General features: G+C 36.1%; 1 protein-coding gene across 4 annotated transcripts in view; it reads right to left on the bottom strand.

Moving 5' to 3' along the window:
- Positions 1 to 19,193, bottom strand: part of RUNDC3B (RUN domain containing 3B) — a 161,639-nt gene that overhangs the window by 130,812 nt on the left and 11,634 nt on the right. For all 4 annotated transcript variants that reach the window (XM_061166322.1, XM_061166324.1, XM_061166323.1 and 1 more), the window contains exon 2: positions 5,367 to 5,482. In XM_061166322.1, the coding sequence (XP_061022305.1) occupies positions 5,367 to 5,482 (116 nt within the window). The remainder of the gene's footprint in view (positions 1 to 5,366; positions 5,483 to 19,193) is intronic.

Genomic DNA, 19,193 nt, shown 5'->3' with positions numbered 1-19,193 from the left:
AACTCAAGAAATGACACAGCAGTTAAGTCCCTTTGTATTGAAAAACAGACCTGCTTTCTCCTCTTAAATTTTCTCAATTAAATTTGATGATGGAAAGAAAAATTGTAACACTGTCTAATGTGGTTCTAAATGTATGTACAGGAAATGGCTAAAATAATTTATAAATGGGGTGAGTAATGTTCATGAAGAAAGGTAAAGTTTTTAAGTTTCAGACTGGAAAATGATGATACCAACAGACCATGACAAGTTATGTATATATAATACCTAGAGCAACCACTACTACACACACACACACACACACAAACAGATACACTCAAAAACACTATCCATAAATAAAGATGGAATTCTAAAAAGTTTTCAACAATTCACAGGAAATAGGAAAAAGATAGAGAAACCGAAAGCAGAGGAAACAAACAAAAAACTACAAAATAAAAGGAAACTTTCTTGAGTCTGTATGTTTACATCTTTTGCCAAATTTCAGAAAATTTCAGTCATTATTTAAGTCCATTTAGAGTCTAGTCCTCTTTCTCTTCTTCAAGGACTCTGATGGCAAGAATTTTAGACCTTTTGTTATGATCCCACAGATCCCTGAGGCTTTTTGTTTAAGGCTCTTCTAACTTTAGGTTATTTTGAGTCTCTGTTATTCAATTAGGAAGTTTCCATTGCTTTGTCTTCCAGTTCACTAATTGTTTCCTCTTCCCCCTCCACTTGCTTATTGAGCCTAACCAAAGAACTTTTCATTTTGGTTTTGTACTTTTCTGTATCAAAATTTCTACTTGTATCTTCTTTTTATCTTCTATTTCTTTGCAGTGTTTTTCTACTTTTTCACTTGTTTCAAGAATGTTTGTAATTGCTCAGTGAAGCATTTTTATCATGACTGATTTGTGATCTGTAGCAGTAATTCTAACACCTTTCATCATCTCAGTGTTGACATCTATTGCCTTTTGTTACACACCTTCCTGCTTCTTGGTATGAAAAGCCATCTTCGAATGAAACCTGGATATGTTCATACTGTGTTATCAGACTATGGATCTTATGGAAACCCTCTGTTTTCACTGGCTTTCTGTGACCCTGCCCACGCAGGGGAAGCTCACGGGGTGGAAGGCACCACACTTCATTGCTGACACGTGGAGGGAGAAGTCCAAGTTCCCTGGGGCCGTCACTGGCATCTGAGGGAGGAGTCCTCATTAGCCTTGGGTGGAGGTGGGAGTACAGGCTGACTGACAAGGCACTGGAAGCAGCCTCATCACTGCTGGGCGACGGTCGAAGACATAACTCTCTAATACACCTCTGCTGACACGACCTCATTGCTGCTGGGTGGGGATCAAAATCCAGGCGAGAAGACGAGGCTCACAACCAGCGAGGAGGGAAGACGCGCCAGCTCTCTGCTTGGTCTCCTCTGATACCACACTGTGGTGCTGCTGAGATGCTCTGTTCTCGTCAGGATGAATTCTAAGCTCTCCATTCAGCCTCTTCAGGTCCAGGTTGGGGTAATGCCAGTTTTTCTGTAGTATCTGGCTAAAAGGGAGCAGACTGTGTCTAAAGAGTCTCCCATCTTGCCAGGCTGTTCTATTCCTTGTCTTTTAGCTAGAGACAGCAGATCTTTGTCAGACTGTGTGTGTATGGGCACCCTCCTACACCCTGTTGATGCCTACAGGCTACTGGCTTATCCAGTACTCAGTGTGGGATATAAAGCAAGCAGAAAATCCAAGAGACCTGCCACTATGCCATTCTTAAGGAACCAAAGTCCCTAGACTTCTTCTCCCTACCTTTCAGAGTCTTGTGTTTTATAGGTCCAGGGTTTAATGGGAGAAAGAGGGGAAAGTATGTCGACTTTATCTTCCTGAAAGTAGAAACCCTCCTCAATTTTATTTTTATAGCCACTTCATCTATTTCTAGAATGAATGATGAAGGGGACTTTCCTGGTGGTCCACGAGCTAAGACTCCCAATGCAGAGAACCCGGGGTCCACCCCTGGTCAAAGAACTAGATATCACATGCTGCAACTCAGAGTTTGCATGCCACAACTAAAATCCCACATGCCACAACTGAAAGATCTCGCAAAAGGCAAATGGCTTCCCTGGTAGCTCAGACGGTAAAGAATCCTCTTGCAATGCCAGAGACCTGGGTTCGATCCCTGGGTGGCGACGATCCCCTAGAGTACGGCATGGCAACCCACTCCAATATTCTTGCCTGGAGAATCCCACGGACAGAGGAGCCTGGCAGGTCGCAAATGACTCAGGAACTAACACTTTCACATGACAGCTAAGACCTGGTACAGCCAAATAAATATTTTTTAAAAAATAAATGAAGAGAATGATTAGGAAAATAATACTTCATTTGTCACTATCAAACTTGAACTCTGGCAACTGATTTAGAGAATCTAAAACATAAGACAAGCAACAGTTAAGCTTTTAGAAGCTTTGGGATTTTACTTGGCCTTTACTTAAACATAAACAAAAGTGTGATGTGGGAATCAGAAAGTCACTGTAATCTCAAACTCCAACCAACACAGAAGTTAGCCTATCTGAAGCACTTTCCTCAGCTCTGAGTACCAGATTTTAAGATGCAATAAACCAATGATAAACCCAAAGAATGAGACTATAGTGGTTCCAGAAGATGGAAAGAACTAGAGATACTTCACCTGAAGAAAGAAAAGGGGAACTAAGGTAAAAGGATTATGTAATAGCAACTTTCAACATGTAGTAGGCTCACAATTTTAACAAGAGGCAGAAAAGCACGGTCACCTAAGCTGACTTCTTATATTATACATCAGAATTTTCTAACAATCTGAACTGCCTAAAAAATAACGGCCTGCTATACCATCCTTTGTTCCCCGATATCAGAAGTATTCAAATGAAGACCATATGTCCACCAGCCGGAAATATCGCTGGGTGGATTGCTTCAGTAGGAGACAGACTAGTGATTTTTAAGCTATGATTAATGGTGCTGCCTGAAGTGGTACTGTGGAGGTGGGGTGTGATTGCTGCTGAGCTGGCAAAATGCCTGATATTCCCACCCGGCTTCAACAAGACCTTCCACTTACATATCCAGCATCTGCAGCGGCTTTTATTAGGGGACGTGGAAGTGAGTTGGAGAAACGGATTATGCTTTAGAGCAAAAGTTAAAAAATGACTGAAGTGAAGACATGAACTAAGGCCTCTCTGAACTTTCCATTCTGTGATCAATTCTCAGCTCTCAGCTACATTCCAGAAAAGTAAGATCATCATCTTATTACAGAATTACTGCAGACGACATTAATATATGTGATTTTAAAAGTCTTGTTTTTTTTTGTAATGGGGCTGTTAGAGTGAATGAAGCTCTCTTTGCTAACTGTATCAGCACAGCCTATAGTGGGCCTGGGGTGAAATTCTGTTTTTCCTCTCAACAAAACTGATAAACTAAATGCCTTTTTATTACAAAAATTAAAAGTAGCTACAGAAAATTAAGCCTTGTAAACACAGGAAATTATACATTTTAAACTTGTACTTCTATTAAGGAAAGAATAGAAAAAATTAGTTGTTACATTAACTAGATTCTAAGTGAACACACTATATTATCAAAATAAGCATATAACTTTTGCAAAATTAAAGGCAATTTGTTAATTATTAGAATAGCAAAACATGGGCAATACTATATGAAACTTTCTAGACATCTGAATCTTTAATAAACTACCTCATCATGAAAGTTACAGATCATTTCATGATTCATATCCATACTAACAACAGTGACCACCATAGTTGATCTACAGGAACTTTTTTAAAACCATGTTTTGAATTATTAATCTTACCAAGCTTAAAAAATTCACAGATTTCAGAATCATCTTTCTTACTGTCATTCTAGTGGAATTCTTATCCATAAAATAACTAGAGATTGTATTCTCAACATGGCAGTCCATTGGCTTCTATAGAAATAACATTTATGGTGAAGAAGTCAGTCTAAAGGTCTATGATGTGTATTTTGCTGAGGCATGATTCAGAAGATGGCAGAGAGATGTTCCACTTATATGGTAGTGAGTCTACCCCATCACTCAGCATGGCTAGATCAACATGGTTTGTTTCCTTTGTAGTTTATGTATTTTGTGAACAAATTACATGCTAAATGGTATACCAAATCAAGGGAATTGAGGTCTTATGATAAAACGTTTGTGGAACATTAAGATACCTTAAACACCATCGTATTTCATATGTTTTAAAATATTATTTGTAAATTTACATATAAAATTTAAAAAATGATAGCACAATATAGTAACTATGAAAATATTTCAAAATATTTTCAGACATTTTGCTTTCACAAAAACTTATTTTCTCATAAAGGGTAGTGTGGAAAAATTAGAAAATATTGAATAGCAAAAATAAGAAAAATAAATAACCCTTTAAATATACCGAACAATGAACTTTAACAGAAAAGCACCAGTGATTTTTACGGATCCCATTTTAAGATGCAAAGGGCTGAATGAATTCAGATTTTGTTACCCCATTTAACATTTAATTAAATTAAACCGTTTATTATAAGACTATAGGACTGCTCAACTGATTTAAATAATTATACTAAAACTTGATGCTTTCAGCACTAAAAAGCAAAAAACAGAATTTCAGATTAAATTTGAGATGCTCATAAATTATATCACCAAAATGTTACTTATTTGAAATTACTATACCATTAAGATCTTAAAGATAATAAAAACTTAAGTGAAAATATCTAATGATCAAATTTCCTTTAGGGAAACTAGGCAACAGAATTAATGTGATAAAGTTTTCATTTTTTACTACTAAAATTTATATACTACATACTATTTCTTGATGCTATCAGCTATATTTTACAGATGTATATTTTTAATTTAAAAGTATCATATGTCTGAAGGAACACAGTCTTCATATTTTCTTTTAAATTTTAAGAGATTTTTGTTTCTGACATAAATACATTTACTGATTTTTTTAAAGTCCAGCATCTCTTTTACATTGTTCTTCTTTAATCTACTTACTGCTAAATTTTCCAAAGATTTTGAATTTAATGAAGAAAAGATTTAGCAAACAATGCCTGGTGCTCCTCTGTAAACTGATTAAAATGCCACTAGTAATCTCTGAAGATGAGCTCCCTTTTAATTTAAGCTTTTATTTTAATTACATATAGAAAGTGAATCTGCTTCTTGTATGTAGCAATTAATATTCAACATTTTTAATGCATCCTGGAAATGGGTATAAATTGAAGAATAGGACATAGCCAAAAGATTAGGTGTTCTAAAATCAGTTTTTTGTTTCTCAAGATGCTGCAGTCTAAATCACACTAAGCCGTATAATTTCTAAAATCTCAAGCTTATTAATCACAGAACTGTTGGGAAAATAAACAATACATTAGTGCTATTACCTTTCAGCCGGTGACTTAGAATCTGTTCCAAAATGGCTGCAAAGTTGTTAAATTCAGGAGAAGAATCATCAATTGTCTCAAAGCAGGACCGGTCAATCAGGGTCTTCACAGAAAACCTATGGGGGAAAAAAATTATTATTGCTTTTAAGTAAATGTGATTCATTCACCGAGTAGGAAAAATGGGAGGAAAGCAGTCTAGAGAAATATTACAGAAATGTCTTAAAAGATTATATGCTCTGGGGAGGTGGGAGGGGGGATCGGGATGGGGAATACATGTAAATCCATGGCTAATTCATGTCAATGTATGACAAAAACCACTACAATTTTGTAAAGTAATTAGCCTCCAACTAATAAAAATAAATGAAAAAAAAAAAGAAAAAGAAATGGAAAAAAAAATAATATGCTCAGGGGAAAAGAAAAGGATAACAAATCTCCCTATCATTAGAATTAGTAAAAATAAAAAATAATAAAATAAAAAAAAAAGATTATATGCTCTGAAAACTCCATTTACTCAAATTCACTCTGTACACAGAAAATTTTAAAGAAATATCAGCCTTTTTGACTTATATATTTACTATCTGTTGACTGCATTAAGACTTAGAAATAGTCCACTGTCCTCAGAGCCATTAAAATCAGAATAAACAAAATGACCTAAATTATTAAGTCCAGAGCCATAATACATAACTTATAAGAGTTTAAGCATCAGACCAAAATGCTTTTAAGAGTTTTGGAGAACAAAATTGATTAAGATAGGATTTGAGTATTCATGAAGTGTAGATCCCAAGTTTTTATGAACTACAACAGGAAAACTTATAACTCTGTAAAGTACACTATATTTTTCCTTCTCTTCAGAATGTCCTTTGTCTCTATTTCTGACTGCCAAATACCAATGCATTTTCCAAGACTCAGCTTAAATGCCATCTTCTCAATGAAGAATTATCCTCTATATATCCCTAGCTCAAAGTAGCATCTTGTCTGTAGCTCCTTTAAGAGATGATTACAACTTATCTTACTGCTATTACTTGTGTTGTCTATCTCTATCTTATTAGAATACAAATTCCTTCAGGGCAGAAACATATCTTTTGTGTATTTATATCTTCCTTAGCACATAGGACAATGACTTGAAAGATATACTCTTTAGTACCAGTTGATGTATCTGTAAGATCTACTTTGAGGGAATGGCAAAAAGGCCAATGTCACAGTAAGACAAAAAAGAAAGTTCATGATTTCTAACATGTATACCTTCCTGGAACCACAATCAAAATCAGGATCTGGAGCAGTTCTGTTGTCCCTAGCACTTCCCTCATGCGATCCCTGTATCATTGGAAAAGACCCTGATGCTGGGAAAGACTGAAGCAGGAGAAGAAGGGGACGACAGAAAAGAGCTGGTTGGATGGCATCACCGACTCGAAGGACATGAGTTTGGGAAAGCTCCGGGAGATGGTGAAGCACAGGGAAGCTGGCATCCTACAGTCAGGGTCGCAAAAAGCAGGATACTAAAGAGCAACTGAACTGAACTGATCCCTTTATAAGCATACTATCCCTTTACAGCCACACCCTATGAAGGGTGACTGTCTAAGTAAAGACAATCAGTAGCCTAGGAAGAGAAGGGGTAATGATGAGAGCTGTTAAATAATTAGAAAGGTAAACTATGGACTTCCCAGGTGGCGCAAGTGGTAAAGAACCTGTCTGCCAATGTAGGAGACATAAGAGGTGCAGGTTCAATCCCTGGGTCCCGAAGATCCCCTGGACGAGGGCACGGCAACCCACTCCAGTATTCTTGCCTGGAGAATCCCATGGACAGAGGAGTCTGGTGGACTACAGTCCATAGGCTTGGAGAGTCAGACACAACTGAAGCGACTGAACGCATGCACACACACACACACACACACACACACACACACACACGGGAGATAAAGGAATACAAATTGTTCCTTAGGTTTTAGGCTTACTGGCAATGCTCATTCAATCAGGACAAAAAAATACAAGACCTGCGTATAAAGGCAAATATAAAGATACTTGTTTCTATGAGTTACACACAGGCGGTCCTCCCTCTGCACATGAAAAAGTCTGTGCAAACTGAGATCATGCAGTGTGATGGCAATAATCAATAGAAACAATTACAATTATTCTGTGCCCTTCACAAATTTCTGTGAAAACATTAAAAACTCTCTGCCGGCTATAATGCACAGGGAAATGGAAAAAATAGTCAAACATTATTTAGTACACTGTAATTTAAAACATGAGCAATATTGAGAATTAAGGTGTCTTGTTTGTAAACACTTATCTAGAATAGTTTGAAAAGTGTTTACTTTCTCCTCATTGTATAATTTCAAATATGAGTGAGTATGTTGCCGAAGCCTGGGCAAACTGTCGTATGCTTTTCTAAGTTTGAATCAGTTCCAACATTTTACCCTGTGAATTTTCAAAGCAGTGAGAATCTCTGAGAGGCCCTATAATACTATTACTACATCTTTCTGTCATAACCACTTTGTTGATTTAGATCAATGTTTCCTTCAATAATTTCCTCTGGCTGATTATCCAAATTCTCTTGAATGGCAGCAGTTTGGGCTTCCCCGGTGGCTCAGATGGTAAAGAATCTGCCTGTAATGCACAAGACCCAGGTTCGATCCTTGGGTCAGGAAGACCCCCTGGAGAAGGGAATGGCAACCCACTCCAGTACTCTTGCCTGGAGAATCCCATGGACAGAGGAACCTGATGGGCTATAGTCCATGGGGTTGCCAAGAGTTGGACACAACCGAGCAACTAACACTATCACTTTCAATCAACATTCCAAAGATCAACTGTTTCTTCTATGGTTCCATTTATATTCCATTCAAGTTTTACTTCCAGCATTATCACTTTCTGTTTCTTTGCCCCAGTGTCATCGTTGTTGGCCAATTTACTCTTTTAATTGTGTATTTCCACTCAATGGCGTGTGGGTTTACAAAAAGGAGACAAAGAAACAACATACCTGCAGGTTTTGATTTCTGTGTATGAACCAGTAACAGATGCACAGTGACCAATCCTAGATAGACTCTGAAGCAATGACGTGACTGGTCACTAACCATGATGTGCATTTGTTATTTACACAATGATCTGTGAGTTACCAGCAAAATTTTATTCTATGCAACTACTCACAATTAATATAGAAGTCAAAGTGTTAGCCACTTAATCATGTCCGACTCTTTATGACCCCATGGACTGTAGCCCGCCAGGCGCCTTTTCCACGGGATTTCCCAAGCAAGAACACTGGAGTGGGTATCCACTCCCTTCTCCAGGGGATCTTCCCAACCCATGGATTGAACCCAGGTCCTTGCATTGCAGGCGGGCTTCTCTTGTGCTCAGGTGGTAAAGAATCCATCTGCAATGGAATCCAGGGAGACCTGGATACGATCCCTGGGTTGGGAAGATCCCCTGGAGAAGGGAATGGCTACTCACTCCAGTATCCTGGCCTGGAGAATTCCATGGACTGCACAGTCCATGGAGTCACAGAGTTGGACACAACTGAATGACTTTCACTTTCACCTTCTTTCTTTTCTACCTGAGCCACCAGGGAGTTGCTGTTGTAGGGACTGCTATTATTAAATTAAATTCTAGTAACTAAAATCAGTGCAAATGGGAACTGTGCAAAGTGAAGACTGCCTTACAGTCCTCAAACCAAAGAAACCCATTCCATGTTAGCATAAACATTTTCATTCAAACTGTATTTGTCAAAACTAAAAGTGCTAATAGTATTATTTAAATCTTTGCAAATATCTTTAGTGTTGTACTTAACAGAAAATAACTAGCATCTCACATCTGTTTCCGCATTCAAGTTATTCTAATATCACACACCATGTAGTCTCTGGAAAACTCCACTTGGTTTAAAAATGGGAACAAAAAAGCATATAATATCCCAGACATGTTAAGAAAATATTACTGATGTTTCAGACCTCTGAAAGGGTCTGAGTCCAGGAGCACACTTTGAGAGCCACTAGCCCACGATATTCTTTGTATGGAATGAAATAACAATGCAACTAGAATGGTAGTAATTACACATCCTTGAGAAACTAGTCACTCATATTTCAGTCTTCTTTGGTTCAAATAAATCTAACCAAAAAGGCTGAGACAGATTAATGTTCAACTATAGTACTATTTACAGCAACTAGAGCTCCATGGAGGAGCCACTATGTAAAAGACACAGACAAAAAAAGAATAACTATGAAGTAATTGATGGAAGTTAGATAAATACTACATGTAATGCATCACTATATGAATAGAAATAAAAACAAAGTAAACCAAAATCAAATTAAAGCAGGGACTTGAAATCCACTTCTGTTTCCTATGCCCTTTTCATTGACAATACACTAGAAAAGTGCTGTCAATCTTCAGCAAACTTTTAACAATAACAAAAAAGTTTAATGTTCTTATTTCATAAGAGAAAGAAATGCTAAGTGTTCCTAAAATGAATAAACAAAAGCCATATAGTCTCCACCTCCATCTTTGACCTAAAAAGAAGGAAACTTCTGAATGTTTCTCTCTAATCTTTAACAGAACAGAATGGAAAATCTAACTCTGCAATCACATTCAAGGTAGCAGTAATCTACCTCAATTTCAAAAAAAGTATGACATTTAACATAGTAAGCACACAGGTGAAATGAACTGAAAATGATATTTAAATATAATATAGAGCTTATTTCACCAAAAAGAGTTGAAACTCAATTTCCACCTGTAACAGCCTGGTAAGATTTCAGCCACTACTGTCCTCCAGGAATAACATAAAAATACCTAACAAATGTTCTTTGTCAATGTAATAGGAAGGAAAAGTCATGGAGAGTAACATAAATATTTTTGTAGCATCAAGAGGCCTGTACAGATCAATCAATAGTCAATAAAATATGAATCTTTCTGTCATGTTGTTATAGTAGATTATCTCCTATAGAAGACACTATGTGCATGACAAAAATCTGAAATGGTGAATCTTGGAGCATCAGATTACTTGTAAGTCAATATGTGACTAAAAACTAAAACAAAAGCAAAGTGTAAATATCCTAAAGCATAGCATTAGACACATTTTCTGTTATTTTCAAGCAGGAAGATACTTTAAGGCTGAGAAAGCATTTTAAATAATTTCTATGATAACAAGGTTAATAACGAAGAAATTACTGTTTCCCAGCATTGCTTCATCATTTATAGCCTGTTCTCCTTCTGTCAACACAAATCAAAACTTCAGAAGGCAAATTAGTTCTTTAGAATCCATGCTTTTACTTCTAGCTAGCCAAGTCTTCCCATTCAGCATTTACTTTTCTAGAATTATGCAGCTAGTTCCATTATGCCAGAAAATGAGAATCCTTTCCTCCAAAACCCAGTAACTAAGACATGTTATAAAAACCAAACCTGTAAAAAGAATTTCAGTACATCTAAAAAATATCACAGATGCTGAGCTATTTCTTGATAATGATGACATTAATATTAGTCATGTATTTCCCAAAGAGTACTGATTTTAAAATAATGAAATGACAATTTGATGAATGTCTAAAAATACCAAACCAAGTCTAAGTAACAGCTTTTACATAAGATTTAAAAAGTTAAAAAATTTACATAAAAGGGTCTTTTAATTAGATGCTGTTTTTTGAAATGTCTCTGTCTTAAAATATTCTCTTTCCTACCTTCAATGTCCAAAGAAAATTTTTGTTAGTTCAGAAATAAAAAAAATGATTGTGACTAAACCATCAAATTTAAGAAAGCAGGAACTACCTTTTTCCCATTGGAAACATATCAAGAAAGATGTTTACCAAAACTACATTTTAAAAAAATCTTCATTACACCTATTTAAATTAATTCTTTCCACAGTAAACAAGTTTCTAACATAACAGTAACAACAAATAATTAAAGGCAAAAAATGTGACAACAAAGTCAAAAATAAAATAGCTTTTCCAAAAAAACTAAAACCAGAGTTACTACCTGATCCAGCAATCCCACTCCTGAGCACATATCCTCAGAGAACATAATTTGAAAAGATACACGCATCCTAATATTCATAGCAGCACTATTTACAATAGCCAAGATGTGGAAGCAAGTAAATGTCCATCAACAGATGAATGGATAAAGAAAATGTGGTACATATATACAACGGAATATTACTCAGCCATAGAAAAGAATGAAAGAATGCTATCCACAGTAATATGGATGGATCTAGAGATTATCATACGCAGTGAAGTAAGCCAGACAGAAAGCCAAGTATCATATGATACCATTCATATGTGAAACTTTTAAAAGAATGATACAAATGAACTTATTTGCAAAACAGAAAGAGACTCACAGACACAGGAAACAAACAAGTTACTAAAGAGGAGAGATGGGGAAATGATAAATTAAGAGTTCGGGATTAATAGACACATACTACTATATATAAAATGATTACCAACAGGGACCTACTGTGCAGCACGGGGAACTATACTCAGTATTTTGCAATAATCTATGAGGGAAAAGAATCTGAAAAGGAATATCTACATCCATATAGCTGGATCACTGTGCTGTATACTTGAAACTAACAGGATATTATAAATCAACTATATGCAATAAAAAAAGCAGCTCAAATAAAATCTTGAACTCTCAAAAAAAAAAGGCAGCTCATTGCAGGTCCCCCCAAAATGACTTCACAAAATATCTCACTCTTGATTAGAAACTATTTAAAAGTAGAAATTCATCTTTAATATTTAAAGGCCCTGTATTAGTAATATACAAAGATGTATTCACATACACAGAGAAGAATCAAGTAGGAAAGAAATATATTTCCATCTCTTTAACACAAGCTTATATAATCCTAACTATTTGTCAAACATGCATCAGAAAAATATTAATTTCACAAAATCAGATTTTCTTATCTATATTTTTATATTCCTTTATATGGAATTATACCTGAAGACAAACAAAGTACATAAAAGCATATAGAATCATTACATTTCAAAACCAAAAGGGGTTCAGAAAAGCTATATTCATTTATGAGTGATATTTTAAAAAGTCACATAAGTATCCAAATTGTAAGAGAATTCTTTCCACTACTACCACACCAAACTTACAGGATTCCTTATATTAGTATTGCAAGTAGTTTTACCAAGGGGTGGAGTAACTATCCTCTGCCATTGCTGTATCTATTATCAATAATCAACAAGGAGATGGCTGCCAAGAGATATGATACAATCCACCCCAAATGTAAAGTAGTGACTATGGATGATAATGAGCACCGTATCCAGGTATCTATTCATCGGAAAGCCTATTTCTTTTAGTTTATACCAGAAACCCCTCCCAAATCTTTCTGAATCAGCAATTCACCTTATTTTCTTTTGAAGTCTTACAACAGTTAAGAAATCCCAACAATCGTTTGTTTTCCCCCTTTATCTTTCCTAAAATTTAAATCTCCTTTGTAAGTAGAAAAAAATTTTTCACATACCCTTTTAGCGGGAGTCTGAGACTATCGTCCACAGGCAAAAACCAACCAGTTGCCTCTTTCTATAAAGTTTTATTGAAACACAGAAGAAAAAAATTCCAACCCTCTTCCCTGGAATACATACCCTGAAACTCAAAAGTCTCTTTGACACAGTTTACCATTTTTTTTCTTTTTAAATTTTGTTTAGTGTAAAAACATGAGAGACACAGAGAGAGAGAGGTATATTTTAAAATATTTTCCCCATGTGTACTATCAAAATTGCTTGTAAAACAGAATTGTTAATCGAAACACCTAAGACTGAGATATCATATTAACATCTAGTATTGCTACATAAGCAGACTGACAACAGATTGCACAACATGAAAAATAACCTGAAGCACTATCTTTAAACAAAAGGACAATGTTTTAAACAGTTTTTTATTGTTATTGAAGGATAATTGTTTTACAGATTTTTGTTGTTTTCTGTCAAACCTCAACATGAATCAGCCATAGGTATACACATACCCCTCCCTTTAGAAGCTCCCTCCCATCTCCCTCCCCATCCCACTCCTCTAGGTTGGTACAGAGTACCTGTTTGAGTTTCCTGAGCCATGCAGCAAATTCCCGTTGGCTGTCTATTTTACACATGGTAATGTAAGTTTCCATGTTACTCTTTCCATACCTCTGACCCTCTCCTCCCCTCTCCCCATGTCCATAAGTCTATTCTCTATGTCTGTTTCTCCATTGCAGCCCTGTAAAAAATTCTTCAGTACCATTTTTCTAGATCCCGTGCATATGCATTAGAATACGAGATTTATCTCTTTCTGACTCACTTCACTCTGTATAATAGGTACTAGGTTCATCTACCTCATCAGAACTGACTCAAATGCATTCCTTTTTATGGCTGAGTAATATCCCATTGTGTTTATGGACCACAACTTCTGTATCCACTCATCTGTCAATGGACATCTAGGTGCCTTCCATGTTCTAGTTATTGTAAACAGTGCTGCAGTGAACAATGGGATACATGTGTCTTTTTCAATTTTGGTTTCCTCAGCGTATATGCCTAGGAATGGGATTGCTGGGTCATATGGTGGTTTTAGTCCTAGTTTTTTAAGGAATCTCCATACCATCTTCCACAGTGGCTGTATCAATTTACATTCCCACCAACAGCGCAAGAGCATTCCCTTTTCTCCACACCCTCTCCAGCATTTACTGTTTGTAGACTTTTTGATGATGGCCATTCTGAGCAGCAGGAGGTGATATCTCATTGTGGTTTTGGTTTGTATTTCTCTAATAATGAGCGATGTTGAGCATCTTTTCATGTGTTTGTTAGCCATCTGTATGTCTTCTTTGGAGAAATGTCTGTTTAGGTCTTTTTCCCACTTTTTGATTGGGTTGTTTGTTTTTCTGGTATTGAGTTGTATGAGCTGTTTGTATATTCTGTGCTTTTCTTTTTGGGGAGATTTTTTATCACAGCTTCAATTTCAGTGCTTCTAATTGGGTTGTTCATAATTTCTATTTCTTCCTGGTTCAATCTTGGAAGATGGAACTTTTCTAAGTATCTGTCCATTTCTTCCAGGTTATCCACTTTATTACCATATAGTCGTTCATAATAGTCTCTTATAATCCTTTGTATTTCTGCATTGTCTGTTGTAACCTCTCCTTTTTCACTTCTAATTTTGTTGATTTAATTCTTCCCTATTCTTGATGAGTCTGGCTAAAGGTTTGTCAATTTTGTTTATCTTCTGAAAGAACCAGCTTTTAGTTTTATTAATCTTTACTATTGTTTCTTTCATTTCTTTTTCATTTATTTCTGCTCAGATCTCTATGTTTCCTTCTACTGATTTTGAGGTTCTTTTGTTCTTTTTCCAGTTGCTTTAGGTGTAAAGTTAGGTTGTCAATTTGACTTTTTTCTTGTTTCCTGAGGTAGGATTGCATTGCTATAAATTTCCCTCTTAGGACTGCTTTGACTGCATTCCATAGGTTTTGAGTTGTCATGTTTTCGTTGTCATTTCTAGAAATTTTTTTACTTCCCTTTTGATTTCTTCAGAAACTTGTTGGTTATTTAGCAATGTGCTGTTTAATCTCCACGTTTGTGTTTTTTCATTTTTTTCTTGTAACTGATATATAGTCTCATAGCGTCATGGTTGGAAAAGATGCTTGATACAATTACAATTTTCTTAAATTTACTGAGGTTTGATTTGTGACCCAAGATGTGGTCTATCCTGAAGAATGTTCCATGTGCACATGAGAACAAGGTGTATTGTTTTGCAGTTGGATGGAATGTCCTGAAGATATCAATGAGATCCAATTTATCTAATGTATCATTTAAGACTTGTGTTTCCTTATTAATTTTCTGTTTTGATGATCTGTCCATTGGTGTGAGTGGGGTGTCTAAGTCTCCTACTATTATTGTGCTACTGTCAGTTTCTCCTTTTATGTCTGTTAGTGTTCATCTTTTTTGTTTGTTTGTTTTTAGTGTTCGTCTTATGTATAGAGGTGCTCCTATGTTGGGTGCACAGATATTTACAATTGTTATGTTTTCCTCTTGGGTTAATCCCTTGGTCAAATATGTAGTGTCCTTCCTTATCTCCTGTAATCTTCTTTAGTTTAAGGTCTATTTTGTCTGATATGAGCATTGATACTCCAGCTTTCTTTGGCTTCCCATTTGCATTGAATATATTGTTCCATCCTCTCACTTTTAGTCTATATGTGTCTTTAGGTATGAAGTGGGTTTCTTGTAGACAGCATATATACGGGTCTTGTTTCTGTATCCATTCAGCCAATCTGTTTCTTTTTGGTGGGAGCATTTAATCTATTAACATTTAAAGTAATTATTGAAAAAATAATAATTATTGATATATATGTTCCTACTGCAATCTTCTTAATTGTTTGGGGTTGATTTTGCACCCATATGGCAGAAAGTGAAGAAGAACTAAAGAGCCTCTTGATGAAAGTGAAAGAGGAGAGTGAAAAGTTGGCTTAAAGCTCAACATTCAGAAAACTAAGATCACGGCATCTGGTCCCATCACTTCATGGCAAATACATGGGGAAACAGTGGAAACAGTGGCTGACTTTATTGTTCTAGGCTCCAAAATCAGTGCAGATGGTGATTGAAGCCATGTTATTAAAACGCGCTTACTCCTTGAAAGGAAAGTTATGATCAACCTAGATAGCATATTGAATAGCAGAGACATTACCTTGCCAACAACGGTCCATCTAGTCAAAGCTATGGTTTTTCCAGTAGTCATGTATGGATGTGAGAGTTGGACTATGAAGAAAGGTGAGCATCAAAGAATTGATGCTTTTGAACTGTGGTGTTGGAGAAGACTCTTGAGAGTCCCTTGGACTGCAAGGAGATCCAACCAGTCCATCCGAAAGGAAATCAGTCCTGAATATTCACTGGAAGGACTGAAACTCCAATACTTTGGCCACCTGATGTGAACAGCTGACTCATCTGAAAAGACCCTGATGCTGGGAAAGATTTAGGGCAGGAGAAGAAGGGGACAACAGAGGATGAGATGATCAGATGGCATCACCAACTCAATGGACATGGGTTTGGGTGGACTCCGGAAGTTGGTGATGGACAGGGAGGCCTGGCATGCTATAGTTCATGGGATCACAAAGAGTCGGACACAACTGAACTGAACCAATTTTGTAGATCTTTTTTCTTCCATTCTATTTCTTGACTATAAAGTCCCTTTAGAATTTGTTGTAAAGCTGGTTTGGTGGTACTAAATTCTCTTAACTTTTGCTTGTCTGAAAAGTTTTTTATTTCTCCATCAATTTTGAATGAGATCCTTGCTGGGTACAGTAATCTTGATTGTAGGTTTTTCCCTTTCAGTCCTTTAAATATATCCTGCCATTCCCTTCTGACCTGCAGAGTTTCTGCTGAAAGATCAGCTGTTAAACGTATGGAGTTTCCTTTGTATGTTACTTGTTGCTTCTCCCTTGCTGCTTTTAATATTCTTTGTGTTTAATCTTCATTAGTTTCTTTAGTATGTGTAAGACAATGTTTTACAACTTGTTTAAAATTAGAAAGTATTCAAACAAAAAATTTCCCATCTTAAATTAATTCATTTGATTTCTTATATGAAATAATTTCCAATTAATATCAGCTTAATAAAGAATACTTTCACTGGACACCTGTATCACATATCACTTTGGAATTCAATTCTTCTTTGTCCAAAGACAAATGAAAATATTCAAGTGATGTATTTTAACATAAGTAAGCTATCAAGGCTTCCCAGGTGGCTCAGTGGTAAAGAATCTGTCTGACAACACAGAAGATGGGGGTTCGATCCCTGGATTGGGAAGATCCCCTGGAGAAGGAAATGGCAACTCACCCCAGTATCCTTGCCTGGGAAATTCTATGGAGAGAGGTGCCTGGAAGGCTACAGCCCACAGGGTCACAAAAACAGTGGGACACGACTTTGCAACTAAACAACAGCAACAAGCTATCTAGTAAACTAGATAGACAGTTCTACTGAAGCTATCAGATTTTTAAATTTCAATGCTTTTTATTTTTTTCACTGTTTTTAAAGGTTATATCCACTGATAATTACTAGAAAATATTTGCTATATTCCTCATGCTGTACAATATATCCTTGTAGTTTATTTTATACCTAGTATAAAATATGTAAAAACAAAATTTTTAAAAAGCATGTACCTCTTAATCTCCTACCCTTACACTACCCCTCCCCCAGTCGTTCCCCCACTGGTAACCACTAGCTTGCTCTCTGTATCTGTGAATCTAAAGCTATTCAATGTTTAAAAACCCCTCATTAGAGATTACTCATAAGGGTGGCTTTTTTTTTTTTTTAGGAAGTAAGTGAGAATGGTTCTTTAGTTTGCCTTCAACCTTGTTTTAGAAATATCCACTGCTACTATTCCTCACTAGTTGGCCATAATTGCCTCATTTGACAAACATCCCTACTATGTACTAGATGCTGGGAATAAAACAGATGCTCAATAAACTATGATTCCTGGACTTGAGAAATGCACATTCCAATAGAAGACAAAAAGATAATTAGATTACAGCATAATGAGCACCATATTTATTAAAAAGTATGTTGGGATGAGGGGGGATAAATGGTTCTAACATTACTGGAGGAGCAGTAAAAGTTCATTTTGGATATACTGTAATAAATCAAGGGTCAAAAGGATAGACATAAAAAATATAAAGAGTTGACCCTTGAACAACACAAGTTTGAAGTGTGTAAGTCCACTTAGACATGGACCATTTATTTCCCATTTATACTACAGTAGTATACGGTTGGTTGAACCTGTAAATGCAGTCACAGTTTGGAGGGCTGACTGCATACACATGACTGTTAAACGTGGATTTCTGACTCGTGGAAGGTAAGCATTCCTAAGCCTCATACTATTCAAGGGTAAACTGTACAGAAAATGAAAAAGAATATATAACCAATAAATTCATACAGAGAAAACTAAATGGATGCTCAAGTTCCTTAGAGTTGGCCCTCCATATTGCTGGATGTGGACTGGTGAATACAGAAGACTGTTTATATTCTTTTCAAATGCATATGAAAGAGTTACTAAAATTGACCAAATGTTGCATTGTAAAGCAAGCATAGAGAAAAATTCAAACTTTAAAATCTTTTCAAATACTCTCTGCACAGTGGAATTAAGTTAGAACTCAATAACTAAAAATAGAAAATCCTCAACTGTCTGAAAGTTAAACAGTACCTTTTGAAATAATGAGTCAAAGAAGAAATCCCAAAAGAAAGTAGAAAACATTTTAAACTAATTAATAATGAAGATATGAATTTTAAATCTGTGTCTGATTCTGCGACCCCATGGACTGTAGCCCACCTGGATCCTCTGTTCGTGAAATTCTCCAGGCAAGACTACTGGAGTGGATTGCCATTCCCTTCTCCAGGGGATCTTCCCAACCCAGAGATCAAACCTGGGGCTGCCTGCATTGCAGGCAGATTCTTTACTCTCTGAGCCACCCTGGAAGCCCCTTGTTTGCTATCCCAAAGCAAGGTCAAACAAGGCAATCTGTGGTCTGAAAATGCAAAGATTGGAAAGAAGAAAGGATGAAAAACAATGATCTAAACTGCCATCTCAAGAAATTAGAAAAAGAACAGGAACTTAAAAAAAAAGTGGGGGAGGGGGGAGGAAGGAAATACTAAATATGATAAGAGAAAGCAACAAATTAAGAAATATACAGAGGAAGTTAACAAAGCTAAATGCTGGTTCTCTGAAGATAGTAATAAAATTTATATACTCCCATCAAGAAAAAAAATGGGGAAAACAGAAATTACCAAAATCAGGAGAGAAAAATATGAAATGACCAGATTTTTAAATGATAAAAAGATATTCAGAGGATACAGAGAGAAGCTTGAAATTTGGTAACACACATAAATGGGTATATTCCTTGAAAAACT

Source organism: Dama dama, chromosome 18 (assembly GCF_033118175.1).
Source record: "Dama dama isolate Ldn47 chromosome 18, ASM3311817v1, whole genome shotgun sequence".
Taxonomy (NCBI): Eukaryota; Metazoa; Chordata; class Mammalia; order Artiodactyla; family Cervidae; genus Dama; species Dama dama.
The sequence above is the reverse complement of the archived record's forward strand: the minus strand, read 5'-3'. Positions and strand labels throughout refer to the sequence as shown.